The sequence below is a fragment of the Chlamydotis macqueenii genome, chromosome 5 (genome assembly GCF_036417535.1).
Source record: "Chlamydotis macqueenii isolate bChlMac1 chromosome 5, bChlMac1.mat, whole genome shotgun sequence".
In the NCBI taxonomy this organism is placed as follows: Eukaryota; Metazoa; Chordata; class Aves; order Otidiformes; family Otididae; genus Chlamydotis; species Chlamydotis macqueenii.
This window is the reverse complement of record NC_141560.1, coordinates 6,332,347-6,355,037: the sequence shown is the minus strand read 5'-3', so window position 1 is coordinate 6,355,037 and position 22,691 is coordinate 6,332,347. Positions and strand designations below refer to the sequence as shown.

Genomic DNA, 22,691 nt, shown 5'->3' with positions numbered 1-22,691 from the left:
ACAGGAGAAAACAGGGAAATACAAAGAAGGTGTGACTTATGACTGTGAACAATCACCGTTCCTGTGATAGTCTTCCTGCAAAACCCTCAAAGGCTTGTTTCTATTCTGAAGCATAACAACCATTGAATTAATGATTGGTTTAGACACAGTTGAGGATTGGTGCTATTTACAGAAACAAAGTATGCTGGTGGTGTATTTTTGTTTTTCCATCACCTTTCCCTTGTCATATGGATTAGGTTCTGACAGATTCGCTCAAAAATCAGTCAGAACCTAAAGGTTTAAAGGTAGACCATAGCTGTGTTTTGCCTCAGAAAGCTGTAATGCAAATTTTGTTGCAATTTAGGTGTTGATTCATGAATCCTCCGCTCATCAGTGGAGCTGGGACAGAGCGGGCAGCTGTGTGCAGTAAACATGGTCATCCCATGCCAAGTCTTCTCACAGATGAGTGGCCTTAGCCTGGGAGATTTTGGGAGCAGGGTCTGTGTGCCTCTCTGAACAACTGTGCGGCCTGTCCTACCTGAACTCTGCAGGCGTTTGTGTCAAATGTCTGGCAAGGAGACAGGAATTATTATGGGTTCCCCTTTTATATCTCAACCTCCTGCTGTGAAAGACTTAGAAACATTGAGGTCCTAAGAACAGAATTTTTCGCCTCTGCACATAAGCACGAGCAAATCTATGATGAAGAGCTGTAGATGAGAGCGATGTGATGTCCAGAAATGCTGCAGTCCCTGGGTTTTTGGCACAAATTTTGAAGACCAGGGTTTAAACCCAAGGTCTGAAATGTTGGCCAGAGCCGGTGCATGGGAGAACTGGGTTCATCTTGGCAGGCGGTGCAGCGGCAGGCATGGCCAAGGAAAGTGTTACTGCAGAAATCTGGGTGAGAAGGCCTCCAGGCTGTGAAACCGGCCGCTGCCTCCTGCAGAAGGGCCCGGGGGTGGCTGCAGCTGGGCCGGGGGCCACCGGGGCAGCTCCGGTGGGGGGGGAGTGGAATCGCCGGTGTCCCCAGGGGAGAGCCTCAGGAACACAGGCTCCGGGTTTGGATCTCTATAAACACCGAGGTCAACAGCCCGGACACTCGCCCAACGCCCGAGGCTGTGCGGCGGCCAGCGTTGTTTACCAGCAGCAAGAGGCTGGGCAGCCCTCCCCTCCCCTCGGGGGTACGTCGGGGCGGGGAGAAAGAAAAGAGATCTCCGCTCCCAGAAACTGACCTTCACCCCCTCTCATGGCCTCTACCCTACAAACCGCAGCCTTGACTCCGCCAGCCCCAGCGGCTTCCCGCCCCGGAGAAGGGGTGGACAGGGAAAGCGGGAAGGAGGAGTAGACCGCCGCTGCGCTGCCGTGGGGCAGGCGCTGGCTCCAGGCAGCGAGGGGCGGCTCCCGCCGCGTCGCGGCCCTGATAAAGGGGCGGCGGGAGGCGGGCGGCGCGGGCGGCGGGCGGCCATGGCGTGGGGCTGCGCGCTGTGGCTGGCGCTGGCGGGCGGCGCCCTCCTGGCCCTGCTGGTGCAGCTGTTCCGCTGGCTGCGGGCCGACGGAGACCTCACGCTGCTGTGGGCCGAGTGGCGAGGGAAGAAGCCAGGTAAAGCCGCTCGCCTGCAGCCGCCGATCGCTGAGGGGTGGCGGTGGTGATGGCGGGGGCGGGTTTGGGGCGCTCCGGGAGGGGAAGGAGGCATGGCGGTGTGTGGGAGGGGGACAGCGATCCGCGGGGACCGAGCTGAAGTAGCCTCAGCTCGGTGGACCCAGCTCTCGGCAGCTGCCCTGCGGGCTTGTCTGAAGATCCATAAAAATAACCCCCAAAGCGTAATTTGTAACCAGCAGGGCATTCACCACCCCTCTCGCCCCGATGAAGTAGCTGTCTAAAAGCAACTTTGCAGGGACAGTGAACTCCAGCAGGCCTGTGGCGTGCGCTGCCTCCTTTGGCCCCAAACCGGTTGTTTTGCACCGTTTCCAGGCTGGTATCTGGTTCTGGCACTGGTGCACGGGGTAGCTGAGGCTGCCAGGTGAGGGTCAGGGAAAGCGTCAAAGGAAGGGTCAATAAGGAAAGAGGAATCTTGGTGAGTGCGACTGGGTTTAATTCCTTTGTACGTTGTCTGTTTGGCTTCAGTTTTGGTTTGTTCTGGTGTCTTCAGGCAGATCCCAACGTCACGGTAGTGCTGAAAGTGTTTTCAGCGTAGTAAACATGAGTATTAATGTTTAGATTAAATGAGTTTCCTCTTCTGGGAATTGTGCCCTGAAAGGCACCAGGGATCAGCACCACGCGACTGCTATCTGTGGCCTTACGCCACTTTTCTGTACAGTGCTGCTCTTGACACCTGTGGGTACAAAGGTTCAATAAAATGCCTTCCGATGGGGGTTTTCAACACTTGCACATGTTGATCTTTCTAATCTGACTGTAATTCTGTTTACTTGTGGACAAAGATCTTTAAAAATCATAGATTTTATTTGTTTAATAGAAGCTTTTGATCAGAAAAGCCACAAATTTTGGAATATGCCCCCTCAGAATAGCAAGCAGTAGCAATTCAGGGCTGCTGTGCGCTGTGCTGAGCGTGGGTGGTTGAGGTGAAAGCAGGGAGCCTCTTCTTGCATCTGACCTGTTCGGGGAAGAAGCCGATCTGAAAGAAGTTGGAAGAAGGGACACCAAGCTGTCCCATGTGGGAAATGAAACTGGATATTGGGTTGAGATAGGGAGATAGGACCACATCAAATGAAGATGGATCAGGAATGTGTGCTCGGGGGAAATGGTGGAGTTTGGGCTTGAGACCATGATTCTGTAGGGGGTGGTGGCACAGGTGAAGGTCGGTGTTAGGAAGGGCTTGAGAGAAGCGTAGGAAAAACTTGTTGAGACATCTCTGTCTGCTGCTTTCAGTAGAAGCTTCCTGCAAAAGTGCTAGTGCATATAATGGAGAAGAGAACACAAAAGCATGCACAAGTAATAAAGCTCTAAGAAATACTAAATTTAAATCTGTGCGGGCAATCTTCTGGAACTCTTTGGATATGCAGCACGAAGTTTTATAGTACTTCTATCAGGTAGTTCTCTTAGTATAAGAAAACTTCAAAAAAGCTTAGTGTGTGGACTTTGGAAAGATCACTGAAAGACTCAGGGCAGAGAAACAGGGTAAATCTTGACTAACAAGAGCATTGAAGCTCTGTACTGAAGGATCTATGTGCAACGCACATCACGATGCAGGAGCTCTCAGGTGGACATAGTGTTATTTGTAGTGTAGCCTTCAGTCTTATTGGGCGCCTGAGAACCTTTTAACGAGTCTCTCAAAATTCCCATATAAAGAGCAGTGTAGTAATTTTTTTGATGTAGCTGTTTCAGCATGTAATGTAAGTAGAATCAGGCAGAATTTGTCAACATAAGCTCCTTTGCTCTGGAAAAAAGTGAGCTGTGTTTTGTTGTCCCCCCCCATCCCCAGCCAATGTCCCCAGCTGGAGTGCTTGTAATTAACTAAAATATGTAGCTGAAAAGGTAGCATTAAAGTGGTGTTTTCCTGATAGTTCAGTCAAATGCATGTGGGATTGTCATGCCACAGTGCTGATCCTAACTGTTCAGGTAGGAAAACAGAAGGGACAAACACTAGAAAAGATGTTTCTTTAAATATGTTCTCCCTTTTCTCTTCATCCTCCCCACGTTGTGCGCATAGTGTTGAGTGCTTAGGTAAGTAACGTGTGGATCCCATGGAAAAAAAAAAAAACCCTTGCTTTTTATTTAAAGCTATTGTTAGGGCTATCACTGTTGTAGTTGTTATATTGTGTTATTGCTTGTACAAACATTAGTATAGATGTCAAAGTTTTTGGAGATAAAAATACTTACCAGAAAGCAGACTGATCTCATGTGTTTCTTTCTCTTGTGCTGTAAACTATAATTATGAAGAAAGGCCTTAATATGGCAAGACCGGTTCCACTTCTACAGGGAGAAGTCACTTCTGGATTTTGTCATTAGCGGATGCTGGATTGTTTCCCATCTTCTGTATATTTGTGCGGTTGGGTGACAAGGGTTACTGGGTGCTGGATGATTTCCCTTACGAGTTGTGTTTCATTAGCTGAACAGCAGTCACTCTAAACAGTGTGCTTCTCACAGGCAGCGTAATGTTACCAAGCCAAGGAGGATCCTTTTACGTATGAAAGCCCATGTACCTGAAAGCCCACTCTTAAAAATAGGAATAATGGTGTGATTCTTTAGGGGTATGGAAAGGATATTGTGCTTTAAACCTCCCCACCCCCAAATTTTTTTTTTTCATGAATGAAATGACATGGCAACCTTGTGCTATAGGAGCTATAAAATGTTGGGGGGGGGGGAACTAAACAGAGCTACGAAAATACTTACTGGATTACTTGCAGTACTGCTCTGTTGAGCCTCTCATTTGTTATGCCTTGTAACACAGCAGTTAATGGTTAGTAATAGTATAATCTGCTTTTATTTCTTAATTTGGCATGGTTAATTTTTAAACTTATTTCCAGTAACAACAGGACACTTATTCTAGAGCAGGCTGGTGGTTTGACGCTTGTTCTACAACACCATTTGAGTTAGGTTTTCCATTATGTTAACTCCCAGTAGCTCAGTGCTTAGTAACTATCAGCACTGAGGGATCGGTGGAAAACTTTCCTTATCTCAACTAATTATTCTGTCCACAGAACAAGATCCTGAATAACGCAGTGAAGCTCCCCAAGACAGGTTTGGAACAGGGAAACTAAGTGGTAGGAGGAAGCGGATTTGTTTTCAGTAGCAAGAGGAGATGAGTGTGGTAAGCAGAGTTGAAAGTATGTCCATGTCTTCTTTTGTTCGTGCAGTGTTCGTCTACACAGGTTTTCTGCAAAAAGAAAAAGTAATAGGAGAGATGAACCTTCATGTTTCTTGTGGTTAATTCTATGAATTGGTGACATTAGAGTAAAACTGTAAGGGAAGAGTGTGAATAAGCTTTACAGTCAGCAGCAATTTGACATAACGATTAATTACAGTGGTTATTCCTGCAACTTCAGCAACACTTCTTTCCACCTCCCAAGTTCATAACCTTTGAATACATCTCTGCTTGGAAAGTAACTGTTGTTGGTGGTGGTGTTACTGTTTCTAAAAGCAAACCAAAAAACCCCACACAACCTAAAACCACCAAAACTTGGGTTTAGGAGGGATTTTTCTTTAACTAAGATACAGTCAACTTAAAAAAAATAAAAAGACAAATAATACTCATGGCCAGCCCCAGTCTCAAGCTGAGCTCTGATAGTCTTCAGTGCTCTCTGCTCTTGTCAGAAGGGTGGAAGGTTTTGGTGCTGAGCTGTTCATGCAATTTATGTCATTAAGACACTGACAGTGCAAATTTGAAACACAGTGTGATGTAGAGAGAACCAGGAACTGATTACTGAAGCAAGCAAGAAGTAAAAGCTGTCCCAGCCACTGGCTGCAGTGAAAAAGTACTTTTGCTAAATTAAATGAGTGGGTAGGTTCCAGTGAGCTGAAAAATGCTATTTTGGCTTTTTTTTTTTTTTCAGAATAGAACTGGCGTTAAGTCTCAGGAACTGCATTTGGCTCTGCTATTTAAATTATACTATGGAATCTTTCTTGGTTGGCTAGATGTTGTTGGAATACTCTTCTGTACAAACTTGAGAAATAGAAGGAAGAGCTTCTGTCAGCAGTGCTCTGAGTACTTGAGTCAGATTTTCAGGAAGACTAATCTTGAACAGATAAAAGTGTTAGGCAGTGATACATTCTGGAAAGTGCTCTGATATTAGTGATCATTCATCCTTAAATCATGTTCTAGAATTAAATGGGTGGTTTTCATCCATTTGTTGTATTTGATGATTTTGGATATATAACTGGAAGGCTAAGCCTTTTCCCAGTACCCAGGTGTATCATGGAGTGGGGATGATTGCAAACAAGGGGGAACAGGCATATAGGCAGAGGAGTAAAAGGAGCAAGATGCTATTATTTTTACTACACTTTAAAAAAGCATGCTTGGGCAGGAAATTCATGCATGAGCTTACATGTTGGGAACTTTGTGTGCTGTACCCTGGCCAATGCAGGAATTAACCTGCACAAGATACAAAACAGAGTGGATGAAAGCCCATTTGGTTTGTTACGATTAACCATCTTTGTTGAGAGAATTTTCTTATGTCGACAGCTACTTAGGAACATTTTTGAGGTAGAAAATTATCAGGAAAACTTTGCCTAGGCTTTTGTTTGGATTTGCAATGCAGTAACTGTTTCCTGCCATTTCCAAGAATTCTCTTCTCCCTCTTCATCTGAAGCATTTTTTGATGAGGTTAGTGGAAACGCTACGTGTGGATGGCTTGCAGAAATGCAGTCAAGTTTCTTCCATCAGGTAGATAATCAGTGTTTATTCAGATTAGCCTTGGAACAAAGTTCAAGTGCCAGCAGAACAACTATGAATGATTTCACAACTGCACGTGACCAAAAAACAAAGAAGTCAGAATTTTGTAATAGCAAAAAAAAAAAAAATTGAGCACATTTCTTAAAAACAGTATCAGATCATACCTCTGCAGCGACTTAAATGCTTGTTCTAGCGTTAGCAATGTGTGAACTGCTGTCTTGATTTTTTTTTTGATAGAAAATGAACTGCGTGGCAAGGTTGTCTGGGTGACAGGAGCTTCAAGTGGAATTGGAGAAGAGTTGGCTTACCAGCTATCAAAGATAGGAGCCTTGCTTGCCATCTCAGCAAGAAGAGAGGATGAGCTGGAAAGAGTGAAAAAGAAATGCCTTCGTAAGTACAACTTGCTACCTTCTGCAAGCAGTTCCACTCTTGCTGTGATGGAGTTGCCACAGAAATACTGACCCATAAATCACAGGGATGAAAGTAACTTTATGCATAGCTTCACTGTACATTTGAAGCTGGTATTTTCTTTTCATGAATGAGAAGCCTTTGTATAGACTTGCATTATGTGTTCCTTCATAAGCCATGGTCTGAGCAAGTGCAAGAAAGAGAGTCTCGTGTAGATCAAGAGGAACAAACATGAAGGGGAATGTTTCACTGTTCCAGTTCTCTTTCATACGCCTGTTGAGTCAATGGTCTGGCTTCATTCCTACTGTTTCTCTTTTCCCTCCTGTTTTCTGGCTTGACAGCAAGCAGGATAGACAGTTAATTCATGTTGATAAATAGAAGTTTTGAACATGATTAACTTTATGTCTTTTTCAGACTATATATCCTCTGTAGCTCAGTATGCAGTATCTTATACTGAGTATATTGTGACACTGACAGTTCATTCCTGGTAATGTTGATAGAATGTCCGCAGTTTACTTGGAATGAGTGCTGGTGAATAACAAAATGTTTGTCTTGGGTTAGCAACAAAACATTTCTAGAAATATAAAAGTTGCAGCAGACTACTATGAAAACCTTTCAGGGAGCTTCAAAAATGCACAATTCCTTATTTCTATTTTCTAATGTGTCAAAAAAGCAGTCACTTAAATAGATATCTTCAAAAGGGAGCAAGAGACATAAGATGACAGTGTGGTTAAGTGGTAATCATGGCAAAATTCCAGTGTTAAGTGACGCAATGTTTAGCAGTCAGTAAAAGTATGCAGCAACGTTTGCGTCTGCGGCCGTTTGTTGTCATTGCAAAGCTGATAACGTTAGGTAGGCTGGCAGGAGCCATAATCCTGGCTATCCATTTACAGGCAACGCTTGTATGAGAGTGTGACGTGCCAAAGAATATTCAGAAAGGTTATTTCAATTAATGTGAGCAAGAGTAAAGATTTAGGTAAGATAATTTCTGCCTCTGCTGACTTGTAGTGACCCTGTGAATGTCTTAGCTGTGGTAGATACTAGTTTTAAAGTTATTGTAGCTGTGTGTTTTGCAAATACACTCTACTGATCTTTATTTTCACTATAGGTCAGGTTAGTAGGAATGTTGAAAACTCTTTAGGAACATAGTTGCTCCATATTTTCTACAGCCAGCCTTTAAGTAGTGGAAGAGAGTAATTGGGCCCCCTTCCCCTCCTACCCTTCTCTGCCCCAGGCTCTATAAACCCAGCTTTCCACCCCTTTCCTTGATTATCATGTGCGCTACACCCCCTAACCATCTTAGTAGCCCTGTGGTACACTATCTCTAGTTTATCAGTATTTGCCTTGAACTAGGGGGGGTCCAAAATTGGACACAGTACTCTAGATATAGTTTTTAAGTGCAGGCACTTAAAAGTAACTTCCCTCAGTCTGCACTTGCTAGTGCAGCCCACTAGCATTTATAATGGCCAGAGCTCATTGCTGACTTATGTTCAACTCGCTATTGTCCTTCCATCAGGGCCTCAGGTCTTGTTTGGGGAGCTGATACGTAGCCATTTGGACGTTGGCCAGAAGTACTGCATGACAGTATTTTGTCCCAGGTGTGAAATTTTCCATTTAGCTTTGTTGAGCTTAATGAGATTTGTCAGATCGTTCTTACAGCTTGTTAAGATGCATGAGTGGCAGTCCTTCCCTCCAGTGTAGCAACTGCTCCTTTGATGTTAACTGAAGATTTGCTGAAAACCTGTGTTTTGTCCCATCGTGTGAGTCATTAATGAAGATATTGAAAGATGTTGATCGTGGAGGGATACCACTTAGAACTGGCCACCAGTTAGACTTTGAATGGTTGGTTGCTATCCTTTGGGCGCAGTTATCCGGCCTGTTTTTCACTTGTGTTGTAATCCACTCATCTAGACCCCTCATACTTCCCCAATAGGAAGACAACATAGAAAGCTACAAAGTCAAGGTAAGCAACGTCCACTGCTCTTCCCTTGTCCACAAAGCCAGTCGTCTCATCATGAAAAGTAATTAAGTTGGTCAGGCAGTATCTGTCCATGCTAAATCTATGCTGGCTTTTCTCTGTCACCTTGTCCTTCATGTACTTGGAATTTGCTTTCGGGATGAATTGCCACATAATTTTCCCAAGGACTGCGGTTAAGCTGTGAGACGTTTCTCCAGTCACCAGGGAGCTACTCCACTTACCAAGTCCCTTCCAAAGATGAGTGACATTGGTCAGCTGTATGTGTTGCCTCGCTTAAATGTGCAGTTTGTCCGTAACTTGGTCTTCCTCTGACATTAGTAGTATTTCTTTCCCCCAGCGTCTAGCCTCAGGAGGGCAGGAGACCTGAGAGGACATCTTGCCAGTGAAGACTGACACAAAGAAGGCAATGAGCACCTCATGTTTTTCTGTGCCCTTTGTCACTTCCTCGCCATCCCTATTCAGCAGTGAGCTCACTCTGTCTTTGCTTTTCCTTTTGTGGTGCTGGACCTATGAAGCGCTTGTTGTCTTTCACATTCCTCACCAGTTTCAACTCTGAGTGTTGATCTTCCTGATTCCATCCCTGCATGCTTGGGCAGTGGGTCCATGTACTTCTTGGTTGGCTTGTCCCTGCTTCCACCTGCATGTTTTCTTTTTGCAGTTCAGTTCAAGAGTATTCTGTAAGGTCTGAGTAGTGTGGGGTGGATTAAGATTGAGCTACAACATGTAACATCAACTTGAATTTGGCTGCATTGTACGGCATAATTGGAGTTAATAGGCTTTAACGTGCCAGCTGTAGACACTGTACACAGCAGCAACTTAACTAGATAATTTTCATATTACTGTCAGAAGCAAGCACGTTTATCTTGTTCAAAATTCAGAGACACCACCCTGTGATACGTGTTTATGCATTCTACGCTGCTTAAAAGCTGAAGGAGAGAGAGAGAGAAGGGAAGTACAACAAAAGCTATGGTAATACCATCATGCATATGCCAGCTCAACACCTTTCTACGTGAGGGAGAGAAAACAACTTGTATAACTTACATGGTTCCTGCAGGTGGCTTCAGTATTTCCCCCAGGCACTCTCTGCAACGTGAGTTGAATTTCACCAGTAATTTTGGAGGCTGTTTTCTCTCAAAAGCCCTAAAGAAAAAAAAAAAAAAGTAGATGTGGGGTGTGTTTCTTGGTTTGGCAAAGCTCAAATATGATTTAAATATAGATAGGTCAAATCTATAAATTATAGAATTATACAGTAATTGCGCTTGGAGTGAGCCTCGGAAGGTTGTGTTATTCAGTCCCTGCTAAAAGCTCATGCTCTGGTAAAGGGCATTATATAAGAGAAATAAAAAGTAGAGGAAGAACTGCTGAAGAGCTGGAAAATAAAGGGTCTCTATTGCGTAGTAGCATTGTTGTGTTACGAGAACTGCTATCTCGGATTAACATGTATTGAAGAGAGTTATTGATCTGAAACCCTCTGGGGGATTCTAGGAGAAGGAGGTGTACACTTGACTTTGTAACGAAATATTATTCTAAGTCAGCATTAGTTATGCAGCTGTCTTTCAAAAAACAAGTTGACTTTGGGTGATTGTAATCATATTTTTAGTTTAAAAGTAACTAGAACTTCATGAGCCAGCAACAGGGAAGAAGCAGCCCGTGACTGCTTGGTAGGAAAATGTCAGAAGACCTGCTGCTTGGTGGTTGGGCAGTTTGATCCTAACCAGAAGCCGTGCAGTGTAAAGCTGCCGTATAAGGAGACTTAAAAGGACCTCCAGAAAATACATGCAGGTGTGTGAAAGTTGCCTTTGTTCTGGGTAAACTGAGCTTTGAGCACTCAGTTCCAGGTATGTTGCATCTGAAAGCTGGTGGCCATGTGCAATTCACTCTGCAGCTGGAGACACTTCACTGAAGGATGTTAACTAACCTGTGTTAGCATTTGTGTAAAATGATGATCTCTAAACTAAGGTCTCTTGAGAGCAACTGTTTTTCTGAGTTAGTGTAGTTGTTCCCTTAAAAACATCAGTTTGGTAGCAGGCAAAAAAAGAAATGGAATATATTAGGGATTATTAGTAGAAGTAATGGAGAACATCATTCTGACAGTGTATAAGTTGGGACATGTACATGCCTTCAACACTACACAGTTCTGGTCATCTACCAGAAAAACAGTGGCATGAGTGGATGGTAGAAGTGTAGAAAAAGGATAACAGGAATGTTTCAAGTTTTGTAAAAGCTGTCTGTGAGGAGTGAGTAGAGCAAGGATTCCTCAGCCTAGAAGAGAAGTAAGGAAGCTGATAAGAAATGGATGGTCTGAGTGCTTTGCGAAGTGGAAATCAGACTGGACTATGGATTGCTCCAAAAGAAGAACTAGGCTTCTGGTTTGATATTTCCTCAAGTCAAAAGCTGCTTATATCATATAAAAGAGCACTTCTTTCCTTAGCAGTCTGTGTCTCTTTCTCTGCTTTTTTCTTTCCCTCCTGTGTAGCCTTCTTGGCTGGGTTGACTGTATGGGCTTCTTAATCCACAGCAGAAGCACTCCCCGTCCCAGTAGATTTCCACTATGCAAACCTGCTTGAGGGAGCGTGAGGTAGAGGTGTGTCTCTGAGAGGGCAGTTTAAACTACATGGATTTTACTGCTGTGTTTCTGTAAGAAATGGAGGGTAAAATGCACACGGAGGGGTTGGAGGGAGCAATAAATGGAAATACCAATAGCTTTAAACCAGACAGATGGGTTTATTTTAACCCGTAACCTAAATACTAATGACCTTTGAACAGAGGCAACTTACAGATTTAAGTAACCTCCTTATTTGTACATCACTGTAAAGGCAAAGTTCAGCCTGACCTGTATATGCAAGAGGTAGTAGTTAAAAAATCAGAGCCTTAGGCTCTCTGAAGAAGAGAGCTCGTTAAAGGGGAGCGAGTACACTTAGTTGTGGCTAGGAATCAGTTTAGAAACAAATAGCACTGTCAAACTAAAAATCATGTTATATGTAGTTTAAAAAAAACTAAAAATATTGACATTGAAGACTTTATTTTTGAGAGTCATCTGCGCCAAACTCCAGGGTAACAAATTGTTGCTCAAGAAACACTTTCTATGGAAAAGGTCAGTTGTTCTGAAGAGGCAGTGGTGGAAACACTCAACATGCAGGCTTCGGCTTGATGACAGCTGACTTATTTCAGGAGACGGATGTATTAAAAGCTGCCAGTTAAACAAAAACCTTCTCCTTCTACCTCCTCCAATAACCTAGTTTCTCTACACTTTGCCTCATAGCTACTCATGTTTTATGTTGTGTTTGGGTCTAAACTGTACTAGTCCTACTGGCAGGAAGAAATATGCTTGACCAGTTAACATGCAAGTAAAGCATGAAGGCTGCCAAATGTTGTGCTTCTGAATGACTTGGTGAAAAATTTCAGTGTCAAATAGTCATGTTGCGTGTTACTCCCAACTATTGCAACTTATTTGGAAAATTTAGGTGTCTATATTTTGCTACACAAGCTTGTTTATTAAAGTCAAGCTTTTCACAAGCAAAAACATAATGATGAGAAAAGAAAGATTTGGTAGGAACAGATTAAAAATTGATTCTCTGTGGAGATCAAAATAAAAGCAAAGCAAGCGTTTTATTTCCAACTTAATGTTATGGTTTATTGGTGTCTTTTTAGTGAAAATGTGGTATTTAGAAGCGCATTAGATTTTCCACAATTGTTATGTTACCAACCTTATTGGTTCCCATTCACTTTATGGTTGTTTTTAGAGATTAGCAACTTGAGTGAAAAAGATATCCTTGTTCTGCGTCTTGACTTGACTGATAGAAGCTCTCATGAAGCTGCAACCAACAGTGTTCTTAAGCATTTTGGCAAGGTAAGGTGTGCTTCTGGGGTTAAACTTCTTTTTCCTTTGTATCTCCTACACCTGCATTTATGTTTGTATTTCAGTTTTATTCTATCGCGTGGTAAATTCAACAGTGTCTACACCTTTCTTAATTTCCAGTATTAAGCTTGCCAAAAAGTACGTGAATTTTAATCCGTTCTGTTTCTTGTTTCTGAGGCTTTGCAGAGATGCAGCAATGAACAAATAATCTCTCGTTGTTACCAAGAACGGAAAACTCACTTGCTTGATGTCACTGAATTTCTGGACCAATTGGAGTAATCCTTAGCCGTATCTGTAGGGCTTAAAATTGTGTGTGAAAGTCAGAACTTTTATGTTGTAGTTTCAATAATGCATGTAATTTTGGTTCAGAGCCATATTGGACAAAACTGGACAGTAAGAACAATTGTTTTCCTTGTTTTGTGCGTAGTTTTCTAGATTGCTAGTCCAGAGTACATAGCTAAAACAATAGCAGTGAGATCTAACTAATGTTAAGTGCAATGTGCAAAGCTTCAAGCTCATTCTTTAGTCCAAATTTGATATTTTGGTTTCACGGTGAAGTTATTGGTACTAGATTTGTTTCTTCTGTTTTCTGCTGTAGTCAGTTTCTAGTTTTGCATTAAATCTGTTTTCAGAGGTCACCTTGCGGGGCCTGAGCATTAAGTGTTACTTGCTACAGTGCAGTAGGGTTAAAAACTGTTGTGTGGAAAACAACAACAGCTACCACTGTTCCTGTGCTAGGAATTAACCTTGTTTGGCATCAAACACTGTACTCCTGTTTTGTTGACTGAGCTCAAAATTAGCCAGCCCTCAATTCAAAAGGGAAGTCGAGTGGGAGAGAGAGCGACTGCTGAAACTTCTTCAGCAGCTGATTGTGTGTGGCAGAGACGACAATAGAGGGGAGAGAACTGTCACTTAACAATTGCTTGAGGAAGCGCAAGTATTAAAGGAAATGTGTTATATTAATTTATCTTTGTGTCTTTCCTGAGATTGATGTTTTGGTCAACAATGGCGGGCGTTCCCAGCGCTCTCTGTTCGTGGATACAAACCTGGATGTCTACAGTGCCATAATGGAACTCAACTACCTGGGTACAATCTCGTTAACAAAACATGTCCTGAATCACATGATCCAAAGGAAAAAAGGAAAGATTGTTACCGTGAGCAGTGTGATGGGTATCATGGGAGCTCCTCTTGCCTCTGGGTACTGCGCCAGCAAGCATGCTCTGCAGGTAAGTTGAATTTCTGAGATTAATTAAGTCTTGTGTAATAAACCAGCATCAGTTAGTGCTGTAGCAGAGGACTGTATTCTGTGCAGAGAACACAAGTCAGCACACAGCATATGTAACTTCCTCAGGTTTTGAAAGTCCTTTGAAATTAATTTGCTCTGAAATGCAAAAGGCCCAGAGATGGCTTAGAAAAGTGTCTGGGGAAAAAAGACTGCCTGTGTCACTGAGGAATCTTTTTGTTTAACTAGTAAGTTTGTTTAGACATATTTGTCTTTCACCTCTGTTTGATTTCCTGCTAATGTACATTTTGATGTCAGTAAAATAAACTTCAGCTGTGCTCAGTGATGGTTTAAAAAACTGGCACCTTTTACTCCCTGCTGGATTTAAGCACATAAACACAGCAAATAACTTTGCTTAAGCTATGGGATCATTATATTTTTGATGATTTGACTAACAACCACAAAAAGGTAATAAGTGGCTGACAGTACAAAGCAACTGGACACTTGAAAGAATGAAGATGTAGAAAACTGTGACAGGTCTCTGCTAATAAAAAGTTTTCAGTAAGTGACGGGGAGAGATCTACTACTTTTCATCTGAGTGGCACTGATTAGAGGCCAGCTTTTGGTTTAAGTCTAGTAGATTTAAATTGGAAGAATGCAATGAGCAGAAGCATGAATTCCCTTTATGCTCCTTTATTTATTAAGCGTTCTTTCAGTTGAATTATCTTTTGGGTGTGGTGTAGTTGGTCTAAGCATGGCTAATTAGTTGCAGAGCACAAGGAATTCACGTGTTGCTTTAAGAATTCTCAGAACTCTGAATGTCATGTTAAGATTGAGAACATGGACGAAGCTTTAAAGAGATAATTCACTAAAATTTCTGGATTAATTAAGATAAGCTAACTGAACTGCTTATTCCTTTGTTGGCGTCTATGTCTGCTCAATAACCAGGCCAGACTCCAAACCTCCTTTCCTGTTTTTTCTTTCACAGTAATTCTGCAAATACTGATTGCAGGTGTTGAAACATGTGATTTGCAATATAGATTTTTTTTTTTTTTTTTAAAGACTCACTCTGAGAGTCTCTTGGCAGTCTGGAGTTACAGCTAGATGTGGGCGTGAAATCCCCAAAAACTAGAAAAGCTTTTGTGGAATGTCAAACTTCACCAGTACCGTTCAGGTAAAGGAGATCTGTAGGAATGGCAATCCTCTTCAGATAGCCCAGTAGCCCATCTCTGACAATGACTAGGAAGGAATGGCTAGAGAGATGGTAGGGGTAAAATAAGCTGAAGCATAAAGTGATGCTTTTCCTGCTGTGTTTTCCCAGCATGTATCAACCTGTATTCTAAGATCCTTTTGAAATGAAGATTGCATTTTGGCCACTAGTTATTAAATATGCAAGCCCATCTGACATGAATTCTTCTATTTTGGTTTTTGTTTTGTTTTGTTTTTAAGTCATGCCTTGAAGTCTACCACAGTCGACACAGTTAATGCTGCAATCTTAATTATACCTGTTTTGAAAAAATCCCTCCTTTGTTTTGTTTTTTTTTCTTTTTTTTTTTTTTTTAATTTATTTTAAATGCCAGTTGGAAAAGGAAGGAAGGAATTCTGTTAAGAATTAGAATTTGTTCTTGAAACAATTGTGCTTTGATTCATGCCAACTGGAATTCTTCACAACGTTCTGCTGATGAAATTGCCCTTTATTTCAGTTCTGGGAGCGCTGTATGAACATGAGTCTGCATCTGACTGATGCAGTTTCTCTCCTAGTGTAATGATGCTCATGGAGATCATGTGCCATTCATTTAGTTGTAATTCATATAATTGGTGGCATGTGGAGTGGATCAGGAATGGTGGCCTTCAAAATGTTCCTTAATGAGGAATTTGTCTAATAAGCACATGGACTGCACTGAGCAGTGACCGCTACTCTCTTTGTTCAGTCTCTGGTCATTAGGGGCATTTCTAAATGTTTCTGGTATAGCAGAAGCCAGTTCAGCCTTGCCTGCTTCAGCGTCTTCTAGGATTTGGTCACTAGGCTGGAAGGGCCCAGAGATGGCTTAAAGTCGTTCCTGTTCCGCAAACCCTCTGTTTGTATGTCAGAGCTGGCTTCACTTTGGGCTTGGGGGAAACACTTTCATTCTTCCCCTGGCACTTGAGTTCCTCTACTGCTTCCAAATCTGGGTCTGCTCTTGCCTGAATTTAAAGAAGAGAGCACTTTCTTTTCTTACTTAGGAATTTAAAGCTTCTCTTCTGGGAGGAAGTGGAGGAATTTCGTAACATCCATTTTTGGGTATCTAAGATAAGTGCTGGAATTGGAGATCCTGTATATACTGTAGCCTCCAGAGAGAACTGAGAGTATGTGAGATTCTGATCTTTCTGGCTCTGAGTGCATATCAGCCAGGATTTCAGCTGGGTGAGTGCCCTGGCCATCCTGTGTTCTGAGTGAAGACTGCACTTCTTGCGTAGTGTAAAAACTGGGAACTGCAGTACAGGGGAAGGAGAAGCCGCACAAACCCCTTGAAATGGAGAGTGATAGCAGAATGGCCACAGAGCAGAAACAGGAGCTTGCTGTGATCTCTGGCTGTGTGCGTTTCGTGTTTACAGCCTGTGCAACCCATTATTTAAATAGCACTGGCTTTGACAGTGCTGCTCATACAACACTGGAAAAAGGCGCAGCAGCCCTGTGCTTGGCTACTGTGTGGACAGGATCTCTGAAGATAACAGAAGCGCACTGGACCAACGCTCAGCTTTTGGTATCTTGCAACTTTATCAGGTTAGCCAGGCTCCCTTTGCTTGGAGAGAGGCAGCAGTCTGAGGGGTGTCTGCCAGAGCCCGTGCCCTCTGCAGGAAGGTGTCTGCCTGCAGAGCTGGCTGCTGCTGTGTGCCTTCGTGTGGCTGCTCAGGACTGCAGGCAGGTGCCCATTTTTTAGGTAGAATTTGTATTGCAGAAGCCTCTCAGCATTTGAGCAGGTGTACGTGCTTTGTCACAAGTGACGGAGCGATGTTTCTGGCTTCCTTTTGATCACAGCATTCCCTGACACACACCCTTCCACCTCCCTGATACCTGGTAGTACATTTTGAGTTTATCTCCTTCAGGGAAAAGGGAGTCAGTTCTGAGTCATGGGAGTCAGTTCTGTTCCTCACCAAATCACCAGGGAGTGTGGGCTGGGGGAGCTCTCACTTAGTCCTGCTCATGCAGTTCAGTGTTGGTGGAATAACTGGCTGTTGCCCAAAGGAGGGAAGATGGCTGCATAGAGCCTGGGCTTCCCATCATTGCTGGATGAATAGGATATAAAACACTCAAGGATTCATCTCCTCACCCGAGCAGCTGTGCTCACGACACAGGCAGCCACCTTCTCCACTTAGTGCCCTGGTGTCTTTTTACTTGTTGCTTTTTCCTCAGCTGGACTGACGGTGCAGCTTTTGTGACAGGACTGCACAGCTTGGTGATGAAGGGGCATTTCTGAGATAAGCGGGCTCAGGACCGCTTGGGGAAAGGAGGGGATGTGGGAAGTGCACGTTGAGGCTGTGGCTTTAGCCTGGAGTGGTGGATAAAGCCCAGCCATCTTGGTGCCACGTTTGATGGCATGCACCGGGGCAGAGGAGGCTCCTCTCAGGGCAGCAGGGAATCTAGGGGAGGGCCTGGGCTTTTAGTCCAAAACAACTGGGTGGTTGACACATCTGAGACGCTTCCTGATGTGTCCAGAAGCAGACCTCTGGGCTTGTAAGTGCCTTTATGTTACAACTTACTCCTCTAGAATTTATGCATCTCCAGGCTTTGGTAACAGGCTGTGAAGATCTGATGCTAGTTACGGGGCCTGCAGGTACTTGTAACTGGAAATAGATGGTCAGCGTTTCTACAGAACCTAGCTGCAAGGCCTGTATGCAGTCTGTAAGCTGGATTTGGTCTCCAGTGATTGGGAAATTGGAGGCCATGTTCTTGGTCTTAGGTGTGCACCGGTGTGCAATTCATTGCCTAGCTTTAGTGCCCTGGTTAACAACCACTGTGCCATCAGAGGAGCGCATCTGACTGATTATAGCCCTGTGCCGCAATTGCGATTTAGTTCGGAGCTCTGGGTCAGCCAGCCCTCCTCCCAAGCTGGATGGGAGTACAAATTATACATTTTTACTACAGTGGGAGAAGTTTATCAGCCTGTGCTCACTCTGTCTCTGTTGTGACACAAAATCACATGCTAGAATAAATACAGGGAACTATTGTTAACCAGTCAAAGATAAGACACGGTGTGGTGTTCGCTGAATCATAGCTCTGCAGGGCTTGACCAGCAACTTTGGTAGGAAGCGCCTTCCTGAACTGATTGTGTTCCCCGTTAATAGTTGCTGTCTAAGTGCGAGTTGCTACAGGGATTAAAAAAATCTTGTATCCTGTTAGCTTAAAGAAAAGGCATACTTGCAGCTTTTGTAATTATAGTTTACCTTAGATACACTGGTAGCATATTCCTGAGCTGAAATAAGATTTATATCTATTTCAAACTGATTAGTGAATTCAGTGGTACCCCTAAGGTAGCAGGGTGCACCTTTGACTTAATATACTGAAAAGTTTTCCTCCTTCTCTGAGTTAAAACTAGTGCACTTATGCAATAAAAACAGTTTAAAATCTGTAATCTTCCCACAAAGAGCAATTTGCCTGCAAAAGATTGTTTCCACAATATTACATTTCTTGTGGTTGGTGGCACTTCCACTACCAAAACAGTGAGGCTCGCCCTCAGTGCAGGGACAGCAGAATCTGGCTGTGATTTATAGAAATTATTGTGTATTTGAGAAGTCAAGGATAGGTTCCTCAGTGATTTTTTGTATCAATGTCTATGTCTATAATTGCAGATAAAATTTTAGATTAGCCATTGAATGTGAAAAGTAAAACAAAGTAGTAGGAATTGCTTTTAGTGGAATGCTGCTATCTTTACAGCATAGAATTAGAATGAGAATACGTAGTCAGTTAAGACTTCCTATGTGCGAAAATACGGCAAAGGAAGATCACATTGTTGTCTTTTTTTCTAGGGTTTTTTTAATTCTCTGCGGACTGAGCTGACTGACTACCCTGAGATAAGTATTATCAATATCTGCCCAGGGCCTGTACAGTCTAAGATTATACAAAACGTCTTTACGGAGAATCTTGCAAAGGTAAGGGCTCAATTCTGTTGTGAAAAATCCAACTTTTGCTGCAGGCCTAGTGATCCTTTTGTGGTTTTCTTTTCTTTTTCTAGCAAGCACTAACCTCATCTTCTTAACAAGAAATGCTTTGATTGGTGCAGAACTGTGCATAGTCTTGTAATTCTTTGTGGTATCAAGTCCTTATCAAATGGAAATAAAGTTTGAGAATTGTTATGCCTTCTCTCTTCCAACACATACAGTCCAAGTCTAGTAAAATTTATTGTACAGCCACCCTGCTGCAGTTTGAGGGGAAAGGCCTGGATTTTCTGGACGCAATTCTGCATGCAGAATGGTGTCCTTTCTGCACAGGTAGCTTTTTTGTTTGGCCTAGTCACGCTGTCCCCTGTTCGGTTGACGCTGTGGTTGGCAAAGCCACTAGAGTCAGCTGATGCAAGGCATGCATTCTTTTCCTGTTAGTGATTGTTCAAGGAGAAAAAACAAAACCTTCCAGCTGCACAATTGCTTTTAATAAAGGCTGTCTAACAAAGTAGCTGGCAAAAAGTGCTACTGTAATACATCAAAATGTCATCTTCCATAAATTCAATCCTTTTAAAGCTCAGGATAACCCACCAGTGAGGGGGAAAAAGAAGATTTCCTGTTGTTGAATTGAGTTCTGAAAGGATTTATGGCTTGCAAAACTTCATACTTTTGTGTAAGAAAAGATGTACAATGATGAGCAATCTGGCGAGCTTGCAAAACAAATTCCTCAGATTTCAGTATGGCAAAAGTCCTAGGAGGAAGAGCAAATCTAGATCAGAATTACTTTTGCTCTGGGGAATAGAACAACAGAATGTTAGAGCAGTCTGTTATTGCTGGAGTGAAAAGTGTATTAATTCACAGGGCTGTGGTTTGCATTCACTAAGCGATACCGGTGGGCAAGACTTCAAGTATGACATCCCTGCCACTGAAGAAGCCTGTTGCTTTTCTCCTGTTAGAGATGGCTGCCCACAGAGCAGAGCGAGCAGGGATATTTTCGTTAATGGGGGATGTGGCCGCATGCTAACTTGGTGACTGGGTAACTTGCAGGGTATCGTGGGGTAGGCAGCTGGGAGCAGGAGTATTCCCGTTCCTCAGAGGCCTCGGCTGCAGAACAGGTAACCTGTTCTAATAGATCTGTTTAACCATAAAGTAGAAGCCATGCTGAAGGAGGATGGAGTTTGGAGATTTTTTTTATTTTTATTTTTATTTTTTAACCTTTGACCCATCAATTGAGGCATTATTTAAAAGGGGGCTTTATTTAAGCCTGTGTGCTAAAGGAAAGTGGTGAGGGTTCCTACACTGAAAACTAGAGGATTAGCGCAGCAAGGGATGGGTTCCCCAGCCCTCATCTCTGCTGTACCGGCTGGGTTATCCTACTTGTGCACAGTGGAGAAACTGGGAAGAGCATGTCTGCACAGAGATTGGCCCTTTCTTTTGCATGAACGGAAGTCCAGTTTTAATCCCTCCTTGTTCTCTCTCCCCCCAGTCCATAGAGAACAGCGGTGATCAGTCCCACAAGATGCCAACCGACCGCTGTGTGCGGCTCACCCTGGTGAGCACGGCCAACGACCTGAAGGAGGCTTGGATCAGTGACCACCCCTACCTGGCTGTTTGCTACCTCTGGCAGTACGCGCCCACTTGGGCTTGGTGGCTGATGAACAGAATGGGCAAGAGGAGGATACAGAACTTTAAGAGCGGAGTGGTAAGTTCACTCCTCTCTCCTCTGCGTGCTTGCTTTTTTTTTTTTTTTTTCCCTCTACTGACAGGCTCTTTAGCAACAGGAATGTTGGGATTGCATTTTGGATCCGTTTCTTCCTTCCCCTGCTCGCTTCCCTAGCAGCTGAAGCCAGGCCAGGCTCCATCGCTGCATGCCTGGTATTCCAGAATTACTGCAGCGTGGTCACGTCGCAGCGCGGCGCGGTCAGCTCACCTTGCAGTGCCAAAGGTCCTGCTCTGCATCACACAGGCTGCACGTTCAGAACTCACCGTGAATGCAGAGCTCAGCTGTATGTCACTAGCGTCAATTATTTAATGCAGTGTGGAATTAAGACTCTTGAAAACACCTCCCATGGTTGTGTCTAGTGTTTGTATCAGGGCTGTAATCCGAGCGCCTCCCAGAAGTGCGTTCAGCAGCCCGCCTGTCTGCCAGGGCGCTTTGCTCACGGTTACATCCCTGAAGACAGATGGGCAGTGCGCTGCTCTGTTCTTGCAATGCTGCTTGGTAGATAGTATTTTTCTTACTGTGTTTTTGTTGAACTTGGTGCAAAAAAAACCCACATCAAAAGCAGGAAATGCAAAAATAAGGGTGGCATATGCAGCTTAAAACTTTCTACTTCCACACTGTGACTGCCCACTGCCACAAGCTGTTTCAAGCAAAATAGCACCGTGGGTGAGGAACTTAAATACAGTGGAAAGCAGGGCAGGGAAGCACCGAGGGAAATACTGACTTCATGTACTCTCACTCCAGGATGCTGATGTCTCTTATTCAAGAAAGAAGAAGTAAGGACAAGCGTGTACAAAATCCTCCTGTTCTCCTGCGAAGGCTGAGAAACTTTTCATATTGCGTGATGGCGAAGAAAAGCTATTTTTTTTTTTTTTAATCTGTTGTACCTTTGTCATCATGTAACTTGACAAATCTCTCAAGCTCTATACACACGTGACTAAATAAAAATCTCTTTCTAAACAAACAGAGCTGTTTCATGGCAGACTCCCAGAGGCTGAATTTTTAAGATTTCAAGAATTGAGAGAGAAGAGGCCAGGCACCATTATTTTGTTTTTCTGCTACTATGCCATTGGCAAATAGTTGGTGAGCAGGCTGAAAATTACATACCCACAGGATCCAGTTTCCCTCACTTTCATTCCTAATGGACCTTGAGCAAAAAAAAACGTCCACAAGCAGAAGCTTGTGATATAAAGGGGAAGGACATACAGTCTGTGTTGTGAAGCGTTCCTTTGGGAAAAGGAGATTATATTTCATCTTTGTATATCATCATCTTTGTGTATTTAGAGGTAAATCCCTGACCTTCTGGCACAATGTTTAGAAGTCTCTCTTTAGGTGTCTCAGCACCACTGTGGAGTCTACAGGCCTCAGTCTTGTGGTTGTTTTGTAAAGGCTGAGGAGTGGGCAGTGCATGGAGAAGCAGTGGGGAAGGGAGAGCGTGACGGTTGACTTGTGACCCCCCACTGTGGGCAGTACTCGGCCTTGCTCTGAACCTGGCACAGGTTAAAGCTACAGCTTCAGGGAGAGGAGCAGGGGAGAGGGCCTGCAGCGGAACAGCCTGTAGCTACAAGAAGGGGCGTTAATGAGAAGTGCCTTTCACTGCAGATTGCCTACAGCCAGGACAGCAGTGCTCCTGTCAGAGCTGAATGAGGTCAGACAGTGCATTACAATTTCAGCATGAAAGAGAAACCAAGTTCCCAGCTCAGGCAGAAACAGGCCCTTCCGTACAGAACCAGTCTCAGCAGCACTGGTGTTCTTGGTGCTGGACAATAACAGCCCTGAGAAACTCAAGTTTGTGTTTTTGAAAACGTTTACCATCCCATTGATAGCCGGTTTGACTGTAAGCTACAGGTACCTCTGCAGTGGTAACGTGTCTGGACTTACAAGCTGGGTGACCTTGCTGTTGACAAAGTCCTCAGTAACGTTTGGATGGCTCCCAGGCCACACACTGTCCAGGTAAGAAAAATTCTTACTACTTCCATCACTGAGTGATAACAAAAGAATAACAACCTGTTTAAAATCATTGAAACTTTCCAACC

At 43.5% G+C, this 22,691-nt stretch overlaps 1 protein-coding gene across 1 annotated transcript; it reads left to right on the top strand.

Moving 5' to 3' along the window:
* The first annotated feature begins 1,416 nt into the window (after positions 1-1,416).
* DHRS7 (dehydrogenase/reductase 7) lies at positions 1,417-21,619 on the top strand. The gene is made up of 7 exons (XM_086748235.1): positions 1,417-1,576; positions 6,564-6,716; positions 12,456-12,562; positions 13,558-13,797; positions 18,801-18,923; positions 20,419-20,634; positions 21,400-21,619. Exons 1-7 carry the CDS (start codon positions 1,441-1,443, stop codon positions 21,433-21,435), a joined length of 1,011 nt encoding a protein of 336 aa, XP_086604361.1. The 5' UTR covers positions 1,417-1,440; the 3' UTR covers positions 21,436-21,619.
* Positions 21,620-22,691: the final 1,072 nt, after the last annotated feature.